The 24,975-nt window shown below is 41.5% G+C and overlaps 2 protein-coding genes across 4 annotated transcripts in view; both read left to right on the top strand.

Annotated features, from left to right (window-relative positions):
* LOC127376909 (nucleolar protein 4-like) overlaps positions 1–20,637 on the top strand; it is a 160,205-nt gene extending 139,568 nt beyond the window's left edge. For 2 of the 3 annotated variants that reach the window (XM_051424299.1, XM_051424301.1), the window contains 6 exons: positions 2,128–2,603; positions 4,392–4,583; positions 5,627–5,815; positions 8,837–8,950; positions 9,620–9,851; positions 11,032–20,637. In XM_051424299.1, coding sequence (XP_051280259.1) covers positions 2,128–2,603; positions 4,392–4,583; positions 5,627–5,815; positions 8,837–8,950; positions 9,620–9,851; positions 11,032–11,279 — 1,451 coding nt within the window. In that variant the 3' untranslated portion in view covers positions 11,280–20,637. The remainder of the gene's footprint in view (positions 1–2,127; positions 2,604–4,391; positions 4,584–5,626; positions 5,816–8,836; positions 8,951–9,619; positions 9,852–11,031) is intronic. The other variant, XM_051424300.1, reaches the window with a different exon arrangement.
* Positions 20,638–23,878: 3,241 nt separating this feature from the next.
* srms (src-related kinase lacking C-terminal regulatory tyrosine and N-terminal myristylation sites) overlaps positions 23,879–24,975 on the top strand; it is a 28,642-nt gene continuing 27,545 nt past the window's right edge. The window contains exon 1 of the mRNA XM_051424314.1: positions 23,879–24,797. Within this exon, the coding sequence (XP_051280274.1) occupies positions 24,418–24,797 (380 nt within the window). The 5' untranslated portion in view covers positions 23,879–24,417. The remainder of the gene's footprint in view (positions 24,798–24,975) is intronic.

The following is a 24,975-nucleotide window of genomic DNA, read 5'->3' as shown; positions in this document are numbered from 1 at the left end:
ACGCTCCACTCCACTCGTAACAATAGCTTCCGCAGCAGCTGCATGCAGTGTCTCTCTCCGAGGACTGCATTTCACTCATAACACAAATCCACATCTCTGGTGCTTTGGAGAAACTACTCAAGCTGAAATAACCATTTTTGGCTACGATGTTGTTTTATTCACACTCATTTTAATTGGTGGCGCACAGGAAGGTGTTAGCAGTCAGTACATAGCACATGGCTTCAGATAACTTTTTTTTAATTCCAGAATAAAGGACTCATTATTTTCTTCTCACCAGCAGACAGTCTGGAGATTATTTCCTCATGTCAGAGTCATCACTGTCACAGTCCTGCTGGCTGCAGGAAGACAGTAACTGTCCTCCAATTTCATTCCAGCTGTGAGACAGTTGTGGCTGTGATGATGAGATTTCCTGTTTTTCTACAGGATGATTAATTTTGTTATTTCCTTACATTGCAGCAGTGTACACAGTAACATGAACACTACACGCAATGTAAAGTAGAGAGTGCAGTAGAGTGAGTGTGCAGCGTAAAGATGTTTTCATTGAGACCAAGTCAGGGAGGTGTTGAAAGAAGATTATTAATTTTGAGGATGTAGTTTGTGGTTGTATTGGATGCATTATGTTAATGATGTTGTTCCTCTTCTGTAGAAAAATACAGCGTAATGCAATCCAAGAATAAAGCCTGGATAAATAATATATGTATATTTAAAAATATTAACAGAAGCAGAAATTTAATAAGAATCTTATTCATAGATTTGGTCGCTTCATGAAGGAAGCCTGCCATCTGCTGGGCATTAAAAATAACCATGAAATTATTGTGTAAATAGTCAGTGTATTTACATGTGTCTGTCTATTCAGGACATTGTTTGTAACAGCAGTCATATGACATCTGTAATGTTAAAGATCAGTTCGCACACAATAAGAGCTCTCTGTAAGCACTCACTAATATAACACACATGACTGTTTTTAATGTAAGTATTTCGTCATACCAGTAATATTCCACATGTCACATGTTCTTCCTGCAATAGCATACAAGCAGGAAAGATAATGATGAATTATAGTCACATAATGTTTGTAGCTTAGGCTGCCAAAGCTTACTTGAGAGCATTTTCTTTCTTGTTTTTCTGGATTCTTCTTCTTAGCTTCGCTTAATTTTAAGGTCATCCAATCAACCTAAACTTTGCCTGAAGGAGTACAGAATCACAAGCTTCCTTGGGTGCCTTTACGCATGAAAAGGAAAGCCAGGAGGAAAAAACACTGAGGATAGGTCTTAACCTCTCATTAGCATGCACACTTTGTTTTATAAAGCACTTTGCAAAACTGAAATTACAAGTAAGACATGACAAAAAAGAAGAAATAGGTTTATCACCCAAGAAGTAAAAGCTTTGAAATCACCAAAAAAGCTTAAAATCATACTGGAGGATTTGAAAGTTGACCCCTCTCCTCGGTTCAAGTGAGCCAGAGAGAGCAGCTTTGGTTAAACTACATAGAGAATGAATGAGGAGAGTGAGTAACGTTAGCGAGAACAAAGCAGTGAACCAGAGAAATAAAACTTTAAGGCACTCTCTTTTAAACAATCCAAATGCCTTCATTATCACCGCATGGTCATGGTTTAATTGTTTCAAAGAGCGTGCCTTGGAGTTTTCTTATGATGTTTGTGTCCGCATGTATCCTTATCCAGAGAGCACCTTGCACAAACTCAAATTGAGTCCATGAACTCAAACCTTTTTTTTTTGTTATTTTCCTTTCTACAGCACAAATACACCAACACACACACCTCCACACAACCTTGCAGGAAAGTGCCGTTCTTCTAGATTTTGTGTGAATGCAGGCCTTGGAATAAAAAAGGCCTTGGATCAAACAGATACTGACACACAGACCTGCCGCTCATTATGCAGTGCAGCACACTGACAGTTGTATGTCTTTGTCCACACGTAATGAATATGAGCTGCAGTTTGTACATGTTTCATGACAGCGTGCCCTCCGTTCTCCTATCACATCCCACGAAGCACAACACTTCAGCTCTGTGTTCATCTGCTGCTCGAACCAGTTTACAGAAACAGAGAAATGTGTTTTTCAATCTGTGAAATTCAACCTCTCTCTCTCTCTCTCTCCGTCTCTCCTTTCAGAGGACTCATCATCAGAGAGCGGCAGTGGAAATGGCCTGCCTGCCCTGACCCCGCCCTCCTCCGCGGTAACGGACGGCGCCATAGTCAGGGAAACCGAGGTCGTCAATGGCAACGGCGGCCCCGCCCCACTGGACTTCAGCACGCCCACTTCCTCCTCATCATCATCCGAGGACCAGCAGCCGATGAACCTGACTGACCCACCCCCTCAGCGCCTGCCTCTGTCCACCTCGCACCTGCCTGTCACCGTGTCGGCAGCAGCTGCCGCGCTGCTCGGCGCCCTGCATCCCAACGCGCCCGAGGAGCTCCGCAGGAAGTACCCTCTGGCTGCCAAACCTCCCCTGGCTCCACACCCGGCCCTGCCGCTGCCACACACACACAGCCATCACACACATAATGCACACACTCCCAACACACACTCCCAGTCCCATGCTGCAGAGCTGCGACTGGACCGAGACGGCAGGGACTATGGGGGCAAGGTGAGACCACACGGCGCGCACACACGCAAACACACACACACACACACACACACACACACACACACACACACACACACACAGATTTAGTAAGGAAAGAGTTCCACTCAAAGTTTCACCTAATTTAGGTTGTTTGGTAGATTTGTATCCATCCATTTATCATCATCACCACTGATGTCAATCACATACAGTATAAATATAAAAACAGTCACTCCTACAGACAACTGAGTCTCTGTTTCACCTAACCTGCATGTCTTTAGGCTATCAGAGAAAAGCAGCACTGACTTGAGAAAAACAAGCAAATTTCAAACAGAAAAGCTCCAAGTTCATGTCCAACTTAATGCTTCGAGACAACAGTGCTAAGAAATCATCTGATTGTTAAGTTATTGCAAACAGTTAAACTTTAGCATCCAGGCTACCGTAACTAACAAAACAAACCAATTTATTTAGATAAAAAAATGTCTACCTGATAAGGACTGAAACCATTTGAGAATAACACCAATATACGTTTGTTCATTTCCACCCACTGATAAACTATTAAGTAAGAAAATAAAATGTTTTGTAAAGAAACGTCAGCTGAATATAAAAGTATAAAAAATAACAGATTTTCTATGACAGTTGCTAACAAAGTTAGTACAGCTTCTGCTCTGCTTTCTCCCCTTACTGCTCTTTCAGAAGCTTCCATTTATTCATACTGAAATAATTTGAGAGTAAACATGAAATCCTCATTTGATTTAGTTAATTGCCACATCCACGTCGTCTTATTTATTCTCATTTGTAAAGAGGAGTCAGCAAATGGAATTGGAAAATAAAAAGATTGAAGTAAAAGTGAGGAGAGAATGAAGAAAGGAGGTGAAGGCTGACTCTCCTTCCTTCCTTCTCTCGCTGTCTTTGTACGCAGATGAATAGCAGAACCTGATACACAATACACAGCGACCTCGGAGGAAATGCATTACCGCCAGACAGTCTACCTGAAGGATCCAAACACACAGACACACACACCCAGCTACATACAATCCTCACACAGTCCTTTTTATTCCTGCCTGCATTCTGTGTGCTCCTTTCACCTGTCAGATTGACTGACTTCCATCTCTGGTCTGAATGTCCATCAGAGATGTTTAATCAACTCTTATTCTGTCAAAGCATCTTGTATGTTTTGTAGTCCATACAGGTATTACGCCTCTTGACAGCTGATTAGTGTAAAGGCTGCAGCTAATGATTATTTTCACTATTGATTAATCTGTCTTTCATTATTGAACTAATCTTATATCTTTAATTATACATTTACCACGTGGAACAGCAGAAAATAGTAAAAAATGTCCATCCCAGTCTCCCAGAGTCCAAGAGGATGTCGTCTAATGTCTTTTGTCTGACCAACAGTCACAAACACAAAGATATGAAATGTCCAACGATATAATGCAGATAAAAGCAGAAAGTCCTCTGATTGAAGTTGGAACCAGAGAATTTGATTAAATGTCTTGTGGAGTGTTCGCAGAAATATTAAATATACTAGAGTTACTTTTATTTTTTGCGGGCTTATATCTGCCTCCATAAAGTCTGTCGATTGTCTCCACCAAAGACCTAAATCTTTGTTTTTAAGGACCTTTTCATTGACTGTCACGTCCTAATGAGTCTCTTAATAAGTGTTTTATGAAGGAAATCCACTGTAACAATGAACGTTTAAGCCCATAAATGATAAAACCCAGTGCATAGATGTATAAATGTAATTAAGACACTCACAGAATACAGTAACACTGCAGTATGTGTGTGTGTGTGTGTGTGTGTGTTCAGTCCCCCCAGTACAGTTCAGGTGGCAGCTACGACAGCGTGAAAATGGACTTGAGTGCCGAGGACCTGACCATGGGGCGTCATGGCAGCCAGGTTGCCCCCGACGATGACGACGACGACCATGACGACCACGACGACAACGACAAGATCAACGACACAGAGGGAGTCGATCCCGAGAGACTAAAGGCCTTCAACGTAAGTCAGAGACGGCCTGTTGGATCAGACCTTCAGCTCTGTCTAACACGATGTCCCCGCTGGGATCAATAAGGTGTCTCCTTATATTCATAAAGAAAAAATATTAAAGAGCTGACTGTCTGATCTCCCTTCAGTGGCATTGATCACACACTCACATGATGGCAAAGGCAAGAAACTACCAAAGACCCTGAAAATACACATGAGGAACACACAGACAGACGCAGTCAAGCAGCTGCAGAGTCAGATATTTTCTTAAGAGGCCAAACCTCTAAAGAGCTAAAATGAGAGTGAATACTGGACTTAAATTCTTCAGTGGGGCAGAAACATGACTCCAAATGAATGATAATGTCTCTGTGGATGTGTAAATAAGCAACTGTTTGCTAGTTTTTTTAAGACTTTAAGGGGTCATTCCGCTATTTTTAACCATGGGCCCTATTTTTACATATTCTGGGGGCTAAATGGGTACAAATGTTTTGGAATTGGTCGAGTAGATCGCCTCAGCTGGCAGCTGTGAAACCGGCTGCAATGGCTGCAGCGTAATCCCGCCCTCGTCAAAGTACATCCTCTGAAAGTGCTTGATTTTAACACTGACGGGCTCTGATTGTGTCTGACCACATTATGGGAAGGATCCCTACAGAGATAGACCTTTTGGGGTTTTTTTTGTTTTGTTTTTATATATATATATATATTCGGTTTGGTTTATTTGACAGCTGAAGATAGACAGGAAAGGGAAAGAGAGAGAAGATGACAGGCAGCAAAGGCCACACCTGTGTTGTCTGTTTAAAGACCTACAGGGGGCGAACTATGTTGGCTTTATTAATGATTTAGCTACTTTAATAAAGGCTTTATAATGTTTCTTATTGTTATTATTCTTTTCTTACATTTAAAAAAATACCAGAATTACCCTTTAATTTGTCAGTGATGTGTACACACACTTAAGAAGACAACCTACAGAAGCATGGTATATGCAGCCGAGATCATAAAAACCTCCACTTTACCAAACAAAACCACTTTTCTCAGACAGCTGTCTTCTTTTCCTGCAGATGTTTGTGCGTCTGTTTGTGGACGAGAACTTGGATCGAATGGTTCCCATCTCCAAACAGCCCAAGGAGAAGATCCAGGCCATCATCGAATCCTGCAGCAGACAGTTCCCAGAATTCCAGGAACGCGCCCGCAAGCGCATTCGCACCTACCTCAAATCCTGCCGACGTATGAAGAAGAACGGCATGGAGGTACGGTTCCCCAGTTATTCTGCTGATTGTCCTTGATTAATCGCTTTTCCATGAAATGTCAGAATATAACATAATAAGTTCCCAGAAATGTCTCGCAGTCCAAAACCCGAACAGATTTGGTTTAAATAAAACCGAGAAAATAAACAAATCGTCACCTTGGAGAAGCTGCAACGATTAATCATTTCTCAAAATATGGGCAGATATATAGACACATATATATTAATATTTAATTAAGACATATAAGAGAGAATAAAAGCGTCAGTATTTGTATGCGTTGGCTCGTTAAACAGTCAACAAATTTAATTCACTAAAATTAAGTGTCAGTAGTGACTTCTGATCCGGTTTTTATGGGGGGTTTTTCTGACATGACTTGAATGCAGCATTATAGGCAGTTTGGAAAAATTGGTTTGATGATGTGACACAGACCTGAGACCTGCTCTCAGAAGGCTTTTAGGCTGGCAGACATATAATTCCCCCTTTTCAACCTGCAGACATTTTAGCAGTTATATTATCCGTGTCAGTCATCTTGAAAAATGTTCTGCAAAGAAATGAACTTTTTCACCCTCAGACGCTACACAGGAGCAAATTCTATTCTTGATTTTTCAGTTATGACCAATAATCTGGTCCAGCCAATGATTTTTAATGTTTTATTGTACGGTGCAACAGGGGTGGTTGTTTGAGTTAGGGAGTCTGGTTGATGCTGGCTCCAGTCAACTCCTGCAGGAACCCGAGAGCTAGTAGATATCCGCTCTGGTTTTCCTGATGGTCTGTGCATGTTTCAGTTAGCATGTGCTTTAGTCAGTAAAATGTTCTCTATTGTTGTTTCTACATGCTTAAGTGCCTCAACGGAAACAAAGGAAAAGGGACAGACACTCTGGGGAACTTTTAGAAAGTTCCTGTGGACTTCACACAGAAGCAAATGCAGACAGAACAGAGAGAATACACAGATCACAGGGAACTTAGATGATTTTTAAAGATATTCTGTTTCAGATTTTCCTGTAAAAACGAGTTGAAACACAAACACACAATCTCAGGATTGTTTAGGAACATATGGTACGTTTATGTGTGTGATCCTCTAAGGCCGACATGCATTAGTGTATAAAAAAACAATTATTCTCTCAAAGCTTTTGTTTGTTGTTCTATCCGAATTTCATCAGTTTGGCATTAGCTGCTGTTTTTTTTACTGTGTACATTTATACTATAAAAGATTTCGTATCTCAGTAGTAAGATGTTTGACACACAAACAAGCCTAATATTATTCTCCAGAAATCATCATTGTGTCTACATTTTGTTCAGACACAGATGCAGAATAAAAGGTTCTAAATATTTATTTTATTACAGTAACATATTTAGCCTTGCTTTGCCCTTCCTGAGTGTTTCTGAAAGCAAAAAATAACAATAATATAACATAATTATATATTTATAATGTGGTATATTTGGCTTTTCTATGCTATTCAAGCTCAGGCGACAGGCAACAAACAATTATCATCTTTTGTGAAAAGATGTGGCTGTAAATGGGTTGTAACTATAGAAACGACACGCTCTGGTCAATTTGTCTCAGTTTACAGGTGTGACGAGGTGCAGAATATCATAATTTAAGATCTAATAAAGACTACTATGCAGCATTTCTGCATGTGCATCTATTTGGTTTCAGATCAGACTCATATCAAATTGGATTTCCTCAAGATGATTAACGGAGTAGTTTTTCTTCTAAAAATAAAATAAAATAGTGACAAACTGACTCAAAGTGACGGACGTGTTCTGCTAATATGTTTCACATTTGATAGCACGACATCAGCAGGAGCCAGCAGGGTGTGTGCAGCGACACAGATAATTAATACACTGCAATCTTTACTAGTAATTAAAAAATAATCAAATGAAGACACTCGCTGTCAGCAGGGTTGAAATTGCTCAACTGGGCAGTGTTCGCTCCTCAGTGACATGATGTGTATATAAATATGAATACAAATACTTCATGTAGAGGTCAGAGTTCGTCACTGCCTCCTCTTCTTCTTGTAGCAATAAACTAAATGTTCCAAAGAGTCGTGCTGGATAAGCTATTTTATAGTGTAACTGTGACTGAAGTCCAGTCTCAAGTTATAAGATTTGTGAGAACGAAGCCTAGTCTCCCATAAATAATAAACTGGCTGTATTAGTTGAGTGTGCAGTTTCAGCTGCAGCGCTGATACAGAGCAGAGGCAGGGTGGCTGAATGTTACTGTACTAACGCAGGAGAGATGTATGATGGGAGCATTAGTTATGTTGAGTCCCGACGGGCAAGAGGCTGCTTCACGCTGAATGTGAAGATGATTGAAATGTCTCTGCTGCCCCCCAGTGGTGAAGCATGATGCTACACACACACACAGTACAGTAGTCATTGTGAAGGTGTTCTTCACTGTGGTTCTGGCACAAAAGGCCCAATGTGCCTGAAGAGTATTTGTCCATCATGAATGTTAAAAATAGAAGAAATCATTAGCTGTTTTATCACCTCCAAATTACACAGAATCAATGAAGATTAACAGAAATCATAATTTCAGAAGACTTTGCTACTGTAATAAAAGCTTTTTAATATTTCCTTCCTCATTGTTATTATTTTTTCTTATATTTTTCAGTGCCTGGATTGTCTTCCAGTTAATCTACTGGGCCAATTCCAAATCCTGTTGTACCTAAAAACTTATTTAGACCTCCAAATATGTAAAATAAATAGGGCCCAGGTTTAAAAAATATACTGTATAAAATATATTATATATATATTATATATCAAGCAGCAAGTGAACATTTTGTCCTCAGAGTTGAAGTGTTAGAAGCGGGTAAAAATGGGCAGCGTGAGGATTTGAGCGACTTTGACAAGGACCACATTGTGATGGTTAGAGTTTGTTGGTCTGGGGCTGCAGAACATTAGCAGGGTGCCCAGGGTGCCCAGGTGCTCATAATCTTGTGGCTGATTGGTGTACATTGAAATCACCTGTCTCTCTAATTCTCTCAATAATTCGATTCCCTGATGTCATTCTGTTGTGTGCAGACCCGTCCTACTCCACCTCACCTCACCTCAGCCATGGCTGAGAACATCCTGGCTGCCGCCTGCGAGAACGAATCACGCAACGCCGCAAAGAGGATGCGCCTTGAAGCCTATCACGTAAGTGTGTTTGTGTGTGTGTAATTCAGGTGTGAAAATAAAATAGCATCACTAGCTGTTTTAGATTTCACTAAATAATGGACATAAAAGCTCAGCAGGCTGCCCTGTGTCACATAGTTCCAGGCATATTCAGTATCATCACGACAAGACTGTGTGTTAATGTTAAAATAGATACTAAAATAATTTTGGTCTATTTCTTCAAACAGAATAATACAACTTAGTGATTTTTGTCTTAAATAAAGGCCCCAGAAGCATTCTTATTTTGTGAATTTTTAATTTTAATTTTTTTAACTAAACTGCTTCTTCATTTACAACACTAGGACAAGACTCTTTTCAATTTAGAAGTTTTGCGAGTGGTTTTACTCTTAAAATAAGGAAAATAATCTTGTTCCTCTGCTGTGATATTATCCAAATCATCCTTGTAACTGGTTCCTGGTTAAATCTAAACAAGATTACCTTTCTTATGCAAAACAAGCTTGAAAAGACTGGTTCACAGTTTGTCTACCGTTCTAAAAACATCATACAATGATGAATTAAGCATCCAATCCTAATAATTTACATAAAAGTGGGCTTGTGACATTATGAGTATGGTTTTTCCACTCGTCCAGTCTAGCTTTCTTTTATAGTATTATGAAAAGAAAACCTCTCATTTCCTGTTTCCTCTTCCAGGATGAGCAGATCTCTATGGACAAGCCGTCCAGCGGTGGAGGAGGTCTGCGGGAGCCGGCGTCCCTTGCTCACTCCGCCTACTCCCTGGCCGCATCAGCCTTCTCCTCCCAGGACACCCAGCTCTACATCAACGGAGCCGGACTCAGCTACGGTTACCGTGGATACCCGGGCCTGAGCGCTGCCATGCAACACCCCGTTTCCCTGACGACCAGCGCTGCTGCACAGAGCAACGGTGAAGATGGGAGACCAGTGGGGGGACAGAGGAAGAGGCTCTTAATGGAGACAGAGAGGAGACGGACAACACAAAATAATGAGAGGGAAAGAGTGAATAAAAGAGGAAGCAGGCGGGAGGAGGGTGAGAGAAAATGAGGGATGGGATGAGAGAGGAAAAGATGTGATTATGAAAGGAAAGAAGGCGAGCGGGTAATTTGGGGATGAATGAGGAGGAGATGGGGAAGGAGCAGCAGAAGAAAAGAGAGTGGTGAAAGGAGACAGAGCAGCAGATGTGAGCTTAAATACGGAATTGTAGATTCAAAGTCATTTAAATAAACACAGTTGGAGATTACACACTGTTCAAACTCTAAAAACTTCAACTGATGGACATTTGTCTCTTTAGTGGCTCTGTGTCCATCATATTACCCAGGACAAATCGAGGTTTAATAAATGTTCATTATCTGATTCCCTGTAAATCTAAATCTTTTGCCACTGATAGTACCACCACAATGCCTGACGTGTGTTTAATTCATTTGGTAACATTAAGCCACCGAAACTAGCTGCAGTGCTCAGTGAGATCTCGTGTAGCTCTAAGCTTGCGTGGATGTTTGAGGCCCTAATGCTGTCTTTCACCTTCAACTCTTTATCGACATCAAAAACGTGTAGAAGGAAACACACAAGCAGTCCATGCTGGCCAATCACAGTACTCGTGGTCTCCATGTGGTGTCCCTGTAGTTGTATTTCTTTGCAGGCACCCCGGCAGCTGCAGCAGCTACGTCCACAGGCTCCAAAGCTATGCCATAACTCCTTTAACACAAAACTATAAATCCAGTTTGTTTAGCAAAAACTCTTAATCTGCTCGATGAATCTTTCGAGCTCTATTGTTCTTGTTATGTGGGAACTGGATGAGGTTTATTTGTAACCACAGATGATAAAATGTTACACAAATACAAAGTTTAATGTACAAAGTGGAGAAGACATTACGATTCTACATCAGGAAATGTTGATGATGATATTCTGACAGTGTTCTATCATTTTGAACTGACTGATCGTTTTCTCTCTCACCTCCTCTCTTCCTTTCAACTTTTATCTATGCATCCTTTTATTTCCCATCAAATCTCCCTCTCATCCCTCCTTTCTTTTCTTCATCATTCCCCCTCTCTCGTCACTGCTCCTCCCTCCTCTCCGCCCATCTTCAGGTCCCACAGACCTCAGCATGAAATCTCTCTCCTCTGCCAACATCAGTAACTCCACCTCCTCTGCCTCCACCAACAACAGCCTGGGTGGGCGGGGCAGCGGGGGCGCAGGAGGGGGCGGGGCGTCAACACAGCTCAGCCAACCAGAGATCACGGCCGTTCGTCAGCTGATCGCCGGCTACCGGGAGTCGGCCGCTTTCCTTCTTCGCTCAGCAGACGAGCTGGAGAACCTCATCCTGCAGCAGAACTGATCTGGGGGAGATGTGGGAGAACACACACACACAGACATACACACACTCAAACACACACACTTCTTATTATGTTTTGTGTCCGTCTGTGTCTCTCCTTACCGACGCTGAATACCAGACGTCCTCTTGTTTTTGCTCTCCCCTCCTTAAATCTGCGTTTGTCGGTTTCTCCTCATCTGCCTTCTCTTCGGAAACTGTGGCCACTTTTTATTTTTGGAGAAAAAGTGGTAAAGTGGGGCAGAGGGAGGGAGGGAGACCAATCCCACCCCACCGTCCCCCAAAACAATTCCCCCACAACCTCAATCCATGAAAGAAAAAAAAAATTTGAAAGAAGGAGCAGAGCATTTGGACTCTGGAGGAATCTCTTCCTCTCCTCTCTGGAAGCACCTCACAATCAGCACTACACTCTGAGCGAAGGAGTGTGGAGGAGAGGAAGAGAGGAGGAGGAGGAGTAGCCTGGAAGAAGACTGCAAGGTTGTTGATTCTGCTGCTGTGGTTTCAGAAAAACAAACTTGGCCTCATTGTGGGTGGAAAAGTGAAGTTTTTGAGTTTCCCTGAGGAGCTCCAACACGGGGAGTTTTGATTGACGGGTGCGCCGTCTTCTGATATAACAGTTTAAAAGATATTAAGTAACGACTCCCTGAATTAGTACTACTGAAGCTGTTTGTTAAATGACAAGTGCTTTTGATGTGATTGAAGATTTAATTTGTTCTTTTTTTGGGGGAGTCCAGTGAGCATTTTTTTGTTTCGTTATTTTGTGTTTGTGTTTTCCCAAGTGACTGAAAGAAAGAGAGGCGGTTTGACTTATCTTAAAAGATAGCACTAAACACGGAAAAGACTTTGGGAGGGGCTTAAGGATGGAAACTGGAAAAGAAAAAAGAAAAAAAAGGAGTTGTTTGGTTTAAAAAAAAAAAAAAAAGGAGAGAAACTTTTTTGTGCTCGCTTGTATATAAGCTCTCTGTGTCCTATAGCACTTTTCCCTCACCTGAAACCTCACCCTGAACCCCCCCCCCATCCTCCTCACCCCTTTTACCCAGGGAGCAACCTGCTACTTATGCATCCAAAACGCCATGTTGACCACCAGAAAATACCTCAGATCAGACCTGCCAATTAAATTTTCAGTTCCTCACACACACACACATACACACATACGTACGTACACACACACACACATACACACACACACACACACACACACACACACACACACACACACACACTCTGCAAGTAAATGGTGACACTCCCACCAGAAGCCAGTTTACTTCTACTTTACCACCTGATGTCTTCAAGGTTTATATAATTGTTTGGGGGGAGAATCAAACTATGTAATGTTGAGAACGATGAAGCATTTCAAGAACTGAAACTTTTCTTTCATCTGTGCGGGTTCATTCGTGTGCTGCTGTATATAATCAGTTCATCTTGAAAAACTTGAGAAGAATCAGAGTGTGTTTCAGAGGGGAGGGAGGGGTTGTGTGTGTGTGTGTGTGTGTGTGTGTGTGTGTGTGTGTGTGTGTGTGTGTGTGTGTGTGTGTGTGTGTGTGTGTGTGTGTGTGTGCGCGTGCGGAGGGGAGGGGCTTTCTTAAAAGAAAGGGGGTTTAAATGTTGATAACTGGTGGCAATTTTACCTCCCGCTTCTACTTTTTACAAATGTAGATGTAACGCCAACGAAACCTCAGCATTGTTCTGTTTCCCCCCCCCCCTCCTTCCTCCTTCTCTTATCCTCTTCTTCTCTCCATTGGACCTACTGTACTCTTCACCTCTTCTTCATGGACCTAAACACCCTCCTCTTCCTCCTCCCCTCCCTGGTCCGGTCCAGGTTTTAGAGGAAAAGGAGGCCTGCTCTGTCTTACTGTGTTTTGTCTGTTAAACTCTGAGATGGCCATTACTATTGTTATTATTGTTATTATTATTATTATTATTAGTATGATTATAATGATGAACTTTCATGTTGCTGCTGCTATATAAAAACCGGACCTTCTGCCATAGACCTGAAACCTCAACAAAGCCGGGCGTTAGCTAGCCGCAGTGCCCCGTGAAAACCCGACCAACCGACCAACCTCCTGCGACCTCAACTGCAACTCGACCACAACAAAGCAAAAACAACACAAAGACTGACGGGAGAACTATCTTCATCCTCTCGCATCTCTTCTCTCTCTGACTGGTTGGTTGGTGTCTTTGTTTTTGCTTCATAGGGCTCGATTCATGTTGTGTTTTGTGACTTTCTAACTGTGAATTCTTTAAACCTCGTTTCAATTTCTTCTCATGTTTTCATCCTCTGGAGGGCGCAGGGAGGGACAGTGCATCTTCACCATGGCACTCTGTGTTGGGCCCCACAAGTACACGCTCAAGTGTGGTTCAGTGTAGAATGCCGATTTATTTTTTGGTTAATCCAGAAGGAAAGAAGTGAGATGGCACTCAATTCCTGCAGATAACTTTAAAAGAGAAAGTAAATCCTTCATCTTTTGCTTTCAGCCATGTTGACATTATGCCATATGAAGGTAGTTTTTGTTGTCTTGCCCAGCAAGTAAAAAAAAATATATTTATTAGAATACCTGATTGCTCCTGCAGCCTCGCGTCCAGAGTCAAGCCCTCTTTGTTAAAGAAAAAGTTTGACATTTTGCAAAATTGGCCTGTTATTTTCTGCGAGTTAGATGAGAAGATTAATGCCACTCTCATGTTAAATAGAAAGCTGGAACTAGCAGCCGGTTAGCTTAGCTGGAAACAGGAAACAGGGACAGCTAGCCTGGCTCTACTCACAGGTAATAAATATCCACCTGTCTCTGGAGACTCCAGGAAGTTAACGCTCCTGGCAGAGAAATATTCCGACTCATTGGACGACCTGAGACATGAGAGTCGTATCAATCTTCTCATTTCTCAAAATGTCACTCTGTTACTTTTAGGGAGTTGTAACATTGGCAAGAAGCAACTCCATTTTTTTATCACCACTATGTAGTTTTGTCTCTTGGTACAGTTGCTAAAAAAAAAAAAAAGACACATTTTGTATGAAAAAGCGTTTTGAACCACATGACGCACCCACATGCTCCTGGTTTCACTCAGCAACCTGCAGCACAGAAGAGGTTTGAAAATGAACAAAACGTGACTTATTGTATCCTCCCGAGACATTGCTCTGTGTACCGTGCTTCTACTGTAGTTCCTACTCAGTTCGACTGTCGTGTCACCGTGATTTGCTCCCTTTTTGCACACTGAGCGAAACAAGTCATCTGTGATTTGAAGGTGGGTGGGGGGTGGGGGGGGGCTCTCTGTGTGGGTATGCATGTTTCCCCCAGCTTGCACTGCTGAAGTGAGACGTGAGCGGAGGTAGAGGTGTGGTGTTTTTTTTTGCAATGCAGTTGATAATCATAGCATCCACTGGTCTTTTAGATGGTTTTTTTGTTGGTGACGGGCTGCCCGCAGTGACAGTCAGACAGTTAAATCTGGATCATAAGCGCTGGATGGCGAGCTGTCGGGCTACAGAGCAGAGGAACATGTGAAAAGCCATTCGTTCAGGAGGTCGTATCCGTTAAAAACCTCCATCCAAACTCTGATGGATTCACATTCATGTGCAATGTCAGAACCAGCACATTGAGTTCAAATTGTTTTGAAATGTTGAAAAATGTAAATTATTTAATTTATGGAAGATTAGATGTAGAGTTGTAAACGTTTTTTCTTTTGTTTTGTTATTTTTCACAAAAAACGGGAAGCTCTGTTTAAAGTGTAATCATCACTGAATGACACAAGAGATATATGCAAAAAGACGACCCAACTAGAAGAGAAGGAGGAGAGAAGGAGGGGAGGATGATGTCGAAGAGTCAGACATGTTGCCGTACAACCTTCATCTTAGAGCTGAAGTCATGTTTAAGAAGAGTGGTTGTGGTGTTCGATTTTAGTTTGGTATTTTTCTAAAACTTAAGAAAATTTGATTTGAAAAAGGGGAAAATCTCACAAATGTTATTAAATCTTGTGAGACCCACTGAGGTACAATCAATTTTTCCTCTATTTCCTCTCTAATTTTAGCGTCTTTATCGGATTAAATATTGGAGGGCACATTCACAACGCCCTTCGTAAATCCCAACATGAGACACCAGACACCAGCATCCCGTCCTTCTGTCCTCCTGTTTGATCCTCACTGTGCTCTCAGATACTGCCAATGCTTTGGTTGAGTCGACACTACACACCGGGCAGGTTTTCAGTGTCGGGGGAGGTTCGGCACCTTTTGGGACACCTGGATTGGTCCAGACGTACTCAGTCGATCTATGAAAGAACTGTTTAGGGATTTTTCTGTTTGGTTGATCCACACTCTGCTCTGACTGAGGGACCTGAGTCACATACAGCAACCAGCCAGTTAATGGGAACACATCGGTGTATCATTCTGATGTTTTGTTTTGTCCTCCTATCAGATATGATTTATGTTTTCCTGCTCATCGCAGCTGCACGGAAACTCACCGTAAAAACAGTTTTAGAAGGCAGTAATGTGTCCAAGAGTTTGCCAAACAGGAAATAAGTGTGGTGGGTTGAGAAACATTGAACACTTGTAATTTTACAAGGAAAAAGATCTAATTTTAACAACTTATGTCTGGCAGTAGAGGAACCTGTGTGAGCTGTGTCTGTTGGACCTGTTCCCTCAGATCAAAGCGGGATCGAGCAGTTTTCAATTTCAGGAAGAATTTCCATCCCGACTCAGACGGATTCAGTCTCAACTGAGCAGATGGGGTAGATGTTCATTTTACCTCTAACTGTCAAACGTTCTGAAAACCTTGAACCTCCCAAAATGTGTTTTTTAAGAAACGAAGGAAATCCATCAGCAACCACACTGTTTCAGATCACAGTGTGTAATGGGTGTGAAATGGTTAAATGTGGATTTATTATCTGTATTGAAAGATAAAATCAAAAAGAAAGGAATAGTGCCACAGTTGGAGTTGAGATTTTAATGCAACACCAACATTTCACCTAACTGAACCCCTACAGTCTTTGTTGGAGAGTCGAGAGAGCGAACTTCAGCTCGGAGCCTAAAAGCTGTTGTATTTTTCTCACACTTGTTCTGATGAGGTTGGATCAGTGGGAAAAAAGTTTAGTTTTATTCACTTTTGGTTCCCCCTGGCATGAAAATGTTGAGCAGCTTAAGATGCTGTGTAAATGGTGAAGAGGCTCTTACTGCAGTTCATCCCTCTCTTCCTCCCTCCTCCTCCTCCTCCTCCTCCTCCTCTGACTTTGATTCTTGATATTCTCAGCTAAAAACTCCTCCAGGACAAACCGCTTCTTTTAAATGGCATCTGGGAGTTTTTTTTTTTGTTGTAGGAATAAGTCATCTTCGCAAACACAAACTGAACCGCTGAGATCGTCCTGAAGGTACAAAAGGAAACAAAGTGCCCGAGTTTAGTTCTTTGGTCAGGCTTTAGCAAACACTGCTTCACTGACTTTAGAGTATTTGAAGTGATAATCAAGTAGTCTGCCAGAAGAGCCAGGTAAGGTGGCATTTGGGACTTTCTGGACTTTCTCATTGGTTCCACAGTGTCTCTGTCAACCTCAAAAAGACGTTCTTGAGTTTTTATACACGTGTTTTTGAGCCCAGGTCAGTTTACTTCAAAGCCAGACAGCTGCAGAACAGCACCACAAAGAACTAAAAACACCAACAGCTGTATAAAAGAAAAAAAATAGGCAAATGACAATCTTTAGAAAGGTGTAATTTGCTCACTGTTTGATTTCCATTCCTTCTGTCTGTAATATACAGTGGGACAGACAGAATCTGAGTGTTTCAGCCGTAATCAGAGCGTTCGTACTCCAAAACTACTCCTCCTCTTCCTCCTCCTCCTCCTCTTGTTATTAACGTCTCCACTGGCTGAGCAAACAGCCGACACATTTCTATCTGATTTCTATTTTTTAGTATTACATTATTATTATCAATGTTCTGATTCTTCTTAATATTATTTTATAGATATATTTTGTAGTGCAAGTAAAGTGGTCTTTTTTGGAAAAGATATTTTGTACAATATTCCAACAGCTTCACTCTGTATGCCTATACTGCACATTCCAAACATGGATGTCAACCAACAACCGGGACCCGATCGGCATCACGACACAACTCGTTCAGCAGGGTTTAACCGCTATCAGATGTTAAAATCAGTAAGAAGATCGAGAGACAAGCTACATGTTGACCTTTACTGTCCTCAGTAAGAGTCCGCCCTCGTGGTTCATGCACAAGACGTGTGTTTTCCTCTTGAAATGAAGCCTCCTTTTTCTTTTAAAGGTTATGTTTACACATCATAGAGTTGTTGTAAGGTCATGATCCGGCATTGATCTCCCTGTAAAAAGCATTAAATGTTTTGAGGCTTGTAGAAGAGCTGTGTCTTTCTGTCAGACTTCAGAGGTACTGACGGGGTTTTCCAGCTGAGCAGCTGAGAACAGAGCAGATGTAACCTTTCTGACTACAGTGCTAAATCAAAGGTCCAAATTGTTAAAAAAGGTCTGACTACCTTATCTGCTGTGATACAAAGCTTGTGTAAAAACCTGCAGCTTGTCGGCTGTGGAGCTTGTGCAGGTTGAAGTCCTAAAAACTGGCCTTAGATGTTTAGATGTCTTTAGTCAAAATGATCTCCATAAGGCAAAATCACCAGTTCTCAGAAGCCAATCTGTTGAAAGAGAATAACATCAATCACAAACTACTGTGCGCAGGGTTGTAACTGAGGTCAGGAGTCCAACTTCCCCCAACACCAACTCCCCACCCCCCTGAGAAATGTTGACTAGACTGTAAAAAATATGTGAAAATTTGTTCACATTATATTTATTAATTTAATTATTTTATTAAAATTCTTCCATTCTTGGAATATAATTCAGGCGAAATGTAATTCCTTGATTTTATTTATTAAAATTTAATTTAACTAAAGAAATTCCGAATCAGACTTTAGTGTGCATTTTAAGAACCTCCTCATGTCAGTGACAGGGTTGACACTTTGGGAAATACACTTTAGATTAGAAGATTGATACAACTTTTGTGTCTTTTTATGTTAAATATGAAGTCAGAGCCAGCAGCCAGTTAGTTTAGCATAGCTTAGCATAAAGACTGGAAACCGGGGGAAACAGCTAGCCTGGCTCCGTCCAAAGGTAACAAAATCTCTAAAGTTTACAATGTTTGTTGTTTGTTTAGTACGTCCAAAAACAAAACAATTGTAAGAATATGTTGGTTTTTTACGGGGATTTTAGATGCCAACTATTTCTTGCAGTTGTCAGGCAACCAATGGCGGGAAATCACTGCTCCTGGCCAACAAATAGTCCGGCACATAAAAGCTATAGCTCCCATAAAAAGGTTTTGTACGCATTAATTGAACAAGATATAACCTGTTAATTGGTGAGTTTTAGAAGTGCAGGTTGGTGTATTTTGATAGTTGTTTCCATCTATTTCCAGTCTTTAAGCTAAGCTAAGCTAATCACCTGCTGGCTGCAACTACATTTGAACAAACATGAGAGTGGTATTGATCTTCTCATCGAATTCTCAGCAAGAAGTCAAATGAGTGTATTTGTCCAGATGTCAAACTGTTCCTTAAATATCCACAAAATGATTCATCACGCTGCTCGCAGACGAACCAATCATGTTTCATGTCACATATGTCGTAGCTTCGTTTCAGACTCAAAGGACTCAGATGCTGTAGAGTTGTTAAATCCTTTCAGAAGCATCAGAAACTGCTTCAGGGAAACTTCTCGATTCGAACTGAAACCGTCAGATGAGCTGCGATGCCGGTCGGGTCCCTTCAAATGATCACACACTCCTTGAACCAGTCTGTCAGATGTAAAGCTCAACACACACACACACACACACACATTTAAAAAAAAAAAAAAGAATTAAAGGAGACAAGAAATGGACCTTTTTATTTTTCTATCAGGGCACGGTGTACAGCTACAAAAAAAAAAATCAAAAAATGGCTTTCTGAGCCGTTTTGTTTTATTGTTTTTTTATTTCTGTTCCTTTTTGGTGGTGCTTTAGATTCCTTCATTTTCTAATTTTTAGCGATATTTGATTCTTTTCTTCTCTCTTTCCGTCTTCACCCGACTTTGTACCGGACTCTTGATTGTCTTGATTTCCTCCGCCGGGGCTTTGTACCTACAGTAATACCAATGTGAAACCTGTATTCTCCTCATGATTTAACTCAGTGGAAGTGTGATGTTTACATGTACAGATTTTTGCGATTCTTTCTGGTTTTGTTTTTTAGTTTTGTTTTTTTCTGTTTCGTTTCTTCTCATCTCTCCCCCTCTCTCTTTTTTCCCCCAATCATCCCTGTTTTGAGTTAATCTGACTCCTTCCTTACACACTGAAGGGAAATGGGACTGCGTCTAAATACAATTATCACCATTTCACACATAAGCCTATCACACGCGAGGGGACACGCTGACATTTTGAATTTCAGTCGGCCGCTTTTCTTCACCACACACCTGCTTAGATTTTTAGTTTTTAAGCCCTGCATCCTTTTACAAAAGCCTTGTTGAGTGGAGGAAAACGGTTCATTTTGCGCTTGGTGAAGAAACGCTGTGCGGCTGAAATTGAAAAGCGAGGCGTCCCCGGACGATACCGATTGTTTGGGAGGGTGGGGGGGAGGGTGGGGGGGGAGTCGAGCTGTGTGTTTGTCTGCCTCTGTGGGGGGGCTGACCTTTGACCTCTCGGCTAACTCCACAGCACACAAAATCACAGTGGGGCCACAACGACCCTCCGCTGGTGTGACCAGGATCCGGTGGAGATGATTCCTCAGTGAATGATAAGCCATTACAGACCCTGTGTGTCGGGTCTCTTAGTCTATTAGTATATTTAGCAAAACTTTAAACTGCAGATGACAAAACTCAACCTCAGGAAAAAAAAAAAAAAAGGACATCACTTTTGTAAAAACACGTCTAACTGAAGGCCCATTTCCCTCTCTTTGATACCATATAAATTATATCAAAATTCTTTTTATATTTATTGTGTTTATTATTATATATAACAGTGGATACCTTTTTTCCAGTACATGTGGCTAAATATTTTGATTCTTTAGAAAAGTGTTGATAATATATGTGAAGCAACTTAAACGATCGAGGAAAAAAAAAAGAAGTTAAAAAAAAGAAATCTAGGGTTATTTTTTTCTGTTTGTTGACTACGTTGGAGCGGTACGGGCGTGTTTGTTTAGCCTAACAACGAGAACATATCACTCTGGTCCATGACAAAGAAACCAATGATCGAAAAACTGAGCTTTCTTTTGTGTGATGTCACTGCTAAGGCTGAAATGTTTCTGGACTTTAAAAAAAAAAAATTGTGACCATTTAGTTCTGTTTTTTTGTTTTTCTCCCGAGCTGTACGTCACAAAGCTAAATATACTAATAAAACGGTGTGCTATCTATCAAACAGCGGCGTGTTTCTCTTCTTGTGTATTCAACACTGTCTGTTTGTGATGAGTGAAGATTTCAGGAGTAACTAAGTACAGTTTTGAGGTATTTGTACTTGTATACTGTTACTTTCTGTATCTGCTTAAAGGGAAATATTTTATTCTTTATTTGATAGTTACTTTCATTAAGAGTTCACATTTAATAAAAACATGATACGTTTCTAAAATACGATGAACTGTTGATGATTAAACCTGTGATTTCTTACAAAGAACTAAGAATCTATTTGGGGCCTCGTCATATTTCAGATATGATTTTCACCAAAGTGAAATGATCCAACCTTTCATATAGAAACAAATATTAGCCCAGTCTCACACCAAAGTGTGTACTAGAACAACCCCTCTGTTCCACTAGAGGATACTCTAGTAAAAAGTACTCAAGGTGGAGTATGAAGAGCGAACGCCAGGAGGCCGCCGTTCGAGTCCTGTGTGAGACCAAATATCTCGATGAACTATTTTAAATTAACATACGCAAGTCACATCAACTTAACTTAACATACTTAACTTATGAGCTTGGGGAGTAATGGATTACATGTAACTGAGTTACGTAATCAGGATACAAAGTTACAGGAAAAAAAGACATAATCAGATAAGTTACATTTAGTTAAAATGGGGATTTTCCAGCAGGATGCCACTTTAAACTACAACAGTATTTCTTTTAAATGCTAAAAATCTTCCATTTTCCTTTCAAAGGCTACATTGTTCTGTTGTCTAAGAGAATACACTTGCATCAGCAATTCTTCCTGACATTTCTTTTCTTCTTTTATCCCTGTCAGAAGCTCCACACTTATGCAAATCTTCCTTTCTCGTTCTCATTCTTCACTTTTCTCACTGCAGTTCTGTGTCGATTCAGCCAGAAGATTCTGCTTCTTTTCCTCTGCTTAATGGTCCTTTTGACTGTGTGAACTGAAACTGAACAACAGTCTGTGAAATGAAGACCTTATTCATTAGACTTCTCTGATGTAACCGTAGCTTACAGAGTCAACGTGTTCGCAGAGAAATTGAGCTTTTCATGAGCTGCTGTTCCAACTGAAAGATTAAGATTAGAGGTGCAACTGAAAAGCTTTCATGTTGGATTTGAACCAGTTTTAGTCTTAAAACGTTCCTGCTCTGATCAAAAGGATAGCTGTGGCTCTCAGCTACCTGATTACTGTATAAGAAATACTTTGCAGAGTACTTAAAGGAGAAGGCTGGATTCTGTTTCATTATTATTCTCAACATGGTTCATAAAGACCAAAATCAAAGTGTTACTCTTTCTCTCATTACTTTGGCTTCCTTCCCCTTTTTGCTGTTTTTATCAAACAGGACTAAATATGTATTATATTATGACTATTAATCTACTACTACTATTACTGGATTAATCCACATTTGGTGCTCGGGTGAGTATTTGGGGTATTTGGGGCAGCAGGACGGGGTATTTGGGGCAGCAGGACAGTGTATGTGGGACTGAATCAAAATAACTACAGTGTGTGTGTTCATGGTAATGAAGGAACATGTCACAGTGTGGCTCACTGATGTGTTTTTAACAGTTTTTGGAAAAACAATGGAGCTCTAAGGCACTGACAGTAAGACAAATATAGAATATCACAAGAGTTATCCTTCAAAATCTGCTTTGTTTTTTCTGTTTTTGCTCCGAGGGACTTCACAGTTGATCCCTGTCAAAATATTGTCTGCATGCAGCTGTAAATGATGGGCTCAATTCAGAGCAACACAACTAAAGAAAATCCTCTGCCTCTCTTCCCAGACTGCAGTCAGTAACAACATCATTCACTGCAGGTGTTTCCAACCACAGAGAGCCAATCAAACCACCGACTCAACCCACTGATAATTACTCATCAGTTAAATCACCTGCTGACTGCACGAGTTCCCCAAATTAACTTGCTGAAAAATACCCCACATTAAAGCTATGATAACAGATATACATGTTAAATGATTTTAATCACCTGAAAAAAGATGGTTCTTGTTGCAGACAACACAAATAATTTAGAGGCTCATGGGAGGATTTTTTTTTACACTAAAAGTGCAACAGCAGCTTTAAAAAGAAACCCCCGTGTTCAGGTTTTACTGGTGTATCATCAATATGTGGCGTTCAGTTGGTCCCGGGGCTTCCTTTGTGGTGAAGTGCTGTAATTTATTTGTATCCTGTGTGCTGTTCCTGCAGTAATGATGCAGAACTGATGCAGGAATAAAAGCACAAAGGCTGCAGTCATTAGACTCTCAGAGGAAGATGAGATTAAAATACAGACTCTGATGTCAGTGTCATTTAGTTTTATTGATCCTGATCTAAAGACCTGGACTGCAGCTAATGATTAAGTTCATTACTGATTAATCTACATGTAATTATCTTAATTGATTGTTCCCAGGGCCAAGGCAGATGTCTTCAAATTGCCTCCAAAACCCAAATATATTTAATTTATAATCAGATAAAACAGAGAAAAGCAGAAAATCCTCAGATTTTAGAAGCTGGAACCTGAATATTGTAAAACCGATTGATCGAGCTTCAAAAATGAAAAATGAGTAATTGCTTCAAGCTGCAGTAGGTAACTTTTAGAAAAATAAGTTTTTGTAATATTAATAAAACCAAGTGACAGTCGTACAGGAGACAGATAATCTGTGAATATCTGATGACCTGGGAACGAGACTCAACCATCAACAAAGTTTCAGCAAATATGACAGAAAGTTATTTTTTATAAATGTACCCTGCTGCAGCTTTAATTGATTCATTATTTCACATCTACAACAGATAAACCAGACATTTACAGAGCATGTGATGTTCATGAAGCCAAAACTATTCTCCAGCTCAACATCAAAACAAAATAAGTGAATAAAACTTCATTAATAAAGGTAAATAAAGTGATTATAAATCAATATGAAGATGATGCCTGTCAGAGGGGATGAAGTGTTTTCATGATGTAACAAAAAAAAAAACAACAGAAGAGAGCTGAACTTGAGCAGCTTGGTGGAAACGACTGTTTAGCCAACACAAACTCGTTTGCTCAACTAAAATGACCTTCAGGGAAATTCAGTTTGGGAGAGAAAAGCTGTCCCAGAGCCAAACACACACACACACACACACACACACACACACTTCTGTATTATTCAAACCTCTCTCTCTCTCTCTCTCTCTCTCTCTCTCTCTCTCTCTCTCTCTCTCTCTCTCTCTCTCTCTCTCTCCTCCACACCCATTTCTACCCTCCTCCCTTCAGTACGCAGGTGTGTGAGCAGCAGGGGGTGTGCGGAGCGCCAAAACCCAAACTTTTTACGCACCGCGCTGCTGCTTCTTCACCTTCACCTCTCTCTTTCCCTCCGTGCTGTAACACCTGAGCATCGACCGCTGCACGCAGATTACGATGGATTACTATTTTCCCGGGAGCCATGCTCACATTCTCGGTTCATCTTGAGTCACACCGCCGAGTCCTCGCGGGGAACCGATCCGACTTGGAAGCCCTCCATTGCCGTTTCCGCATTCCCGCAGCCGCCGTGCGCACTGCAGGCGTGGAGCTCAGATCCATGATCTCAACAGAAAAAACCGGTTCCTCCGGCTAATCTACCCAACTATTGCTGGCGGTGCATTATGCTTCCAGCCAGGGGAAGAGAGGGAAACCGTAGAACTGAACGGCTGGTGGCTGTGGGCTGTAAAAGGCCGTTTTCAGTGGACTGAGGAAGCCTGAAGTGCGACTTATTGATCGGTGTTCGGTTAAATCCTGGAATAACCCCGCCGCCGCGCTCCTTCATGTCCCGGGATGGAGAGTTGCTGTCGCTCCTGTATGCCGTGTCTGAGCCGGCTCTGGAACTGCATTTGGCCGGACTTCCGCTACCCAAACGTCCCCAACCACAACCATGTCATCGCCAACCCGGCCGCGCACACGGAGGAGATCCGCACCGTGTCCGGCGACATCCGCGTCCCGTCGCCCAAGAAGCGGCCGGTGCAGCTTTACGCGGCGCTCTTCGACTTCGAGGCCCGAAGCGACGACGAGCTGACGGTGAAGGAGGGGGACAAGCTGTCGGTGATCGAGAAGCGGGGGGAGTACGTGCTGGCAAAGAAGCTGACCGGGTCTCTGGAGTCCGGACTGATCCCGGCGAACTACGTGGCTCTGCTGCAGGACGAGTTCGCCAAACACAAGTGAGTGGTGAAAACACATCCTCTGCTCTCTGTTTGCTCCCACAGCTCGATTCTGTCACCTGATCCTGGTGCTGATGTGGGAAGTGGTCTTTAATCTGCTGTTTCACCTGCTGTAAAGCCCCATAATGTTGCTTAAATGGCATGTAAAGGGACAGAAGGTTGAACTGTTCATATATAT

The sequence above is a fragment of the Dicentrarchus labrax genome, unplaced genomic scaffold, assembly GCF_905237075.1.
Source record: "Dicentrarchus labrax unplaced genomic scaffold, dlabrax2021, whole genome shotgun sequence".
Taxonomy (NCBI): Eukaryota; Metazoa; Chordata; class Actinopteri; family Moronidae; genus Dicentrarchus; species Dicentrarchus labrax.
The sequence above is the reverse complement of the archived record's forward strand: the minus strand, read 5'-3'. Positions and strand labels throughout refer to the sequence as shown.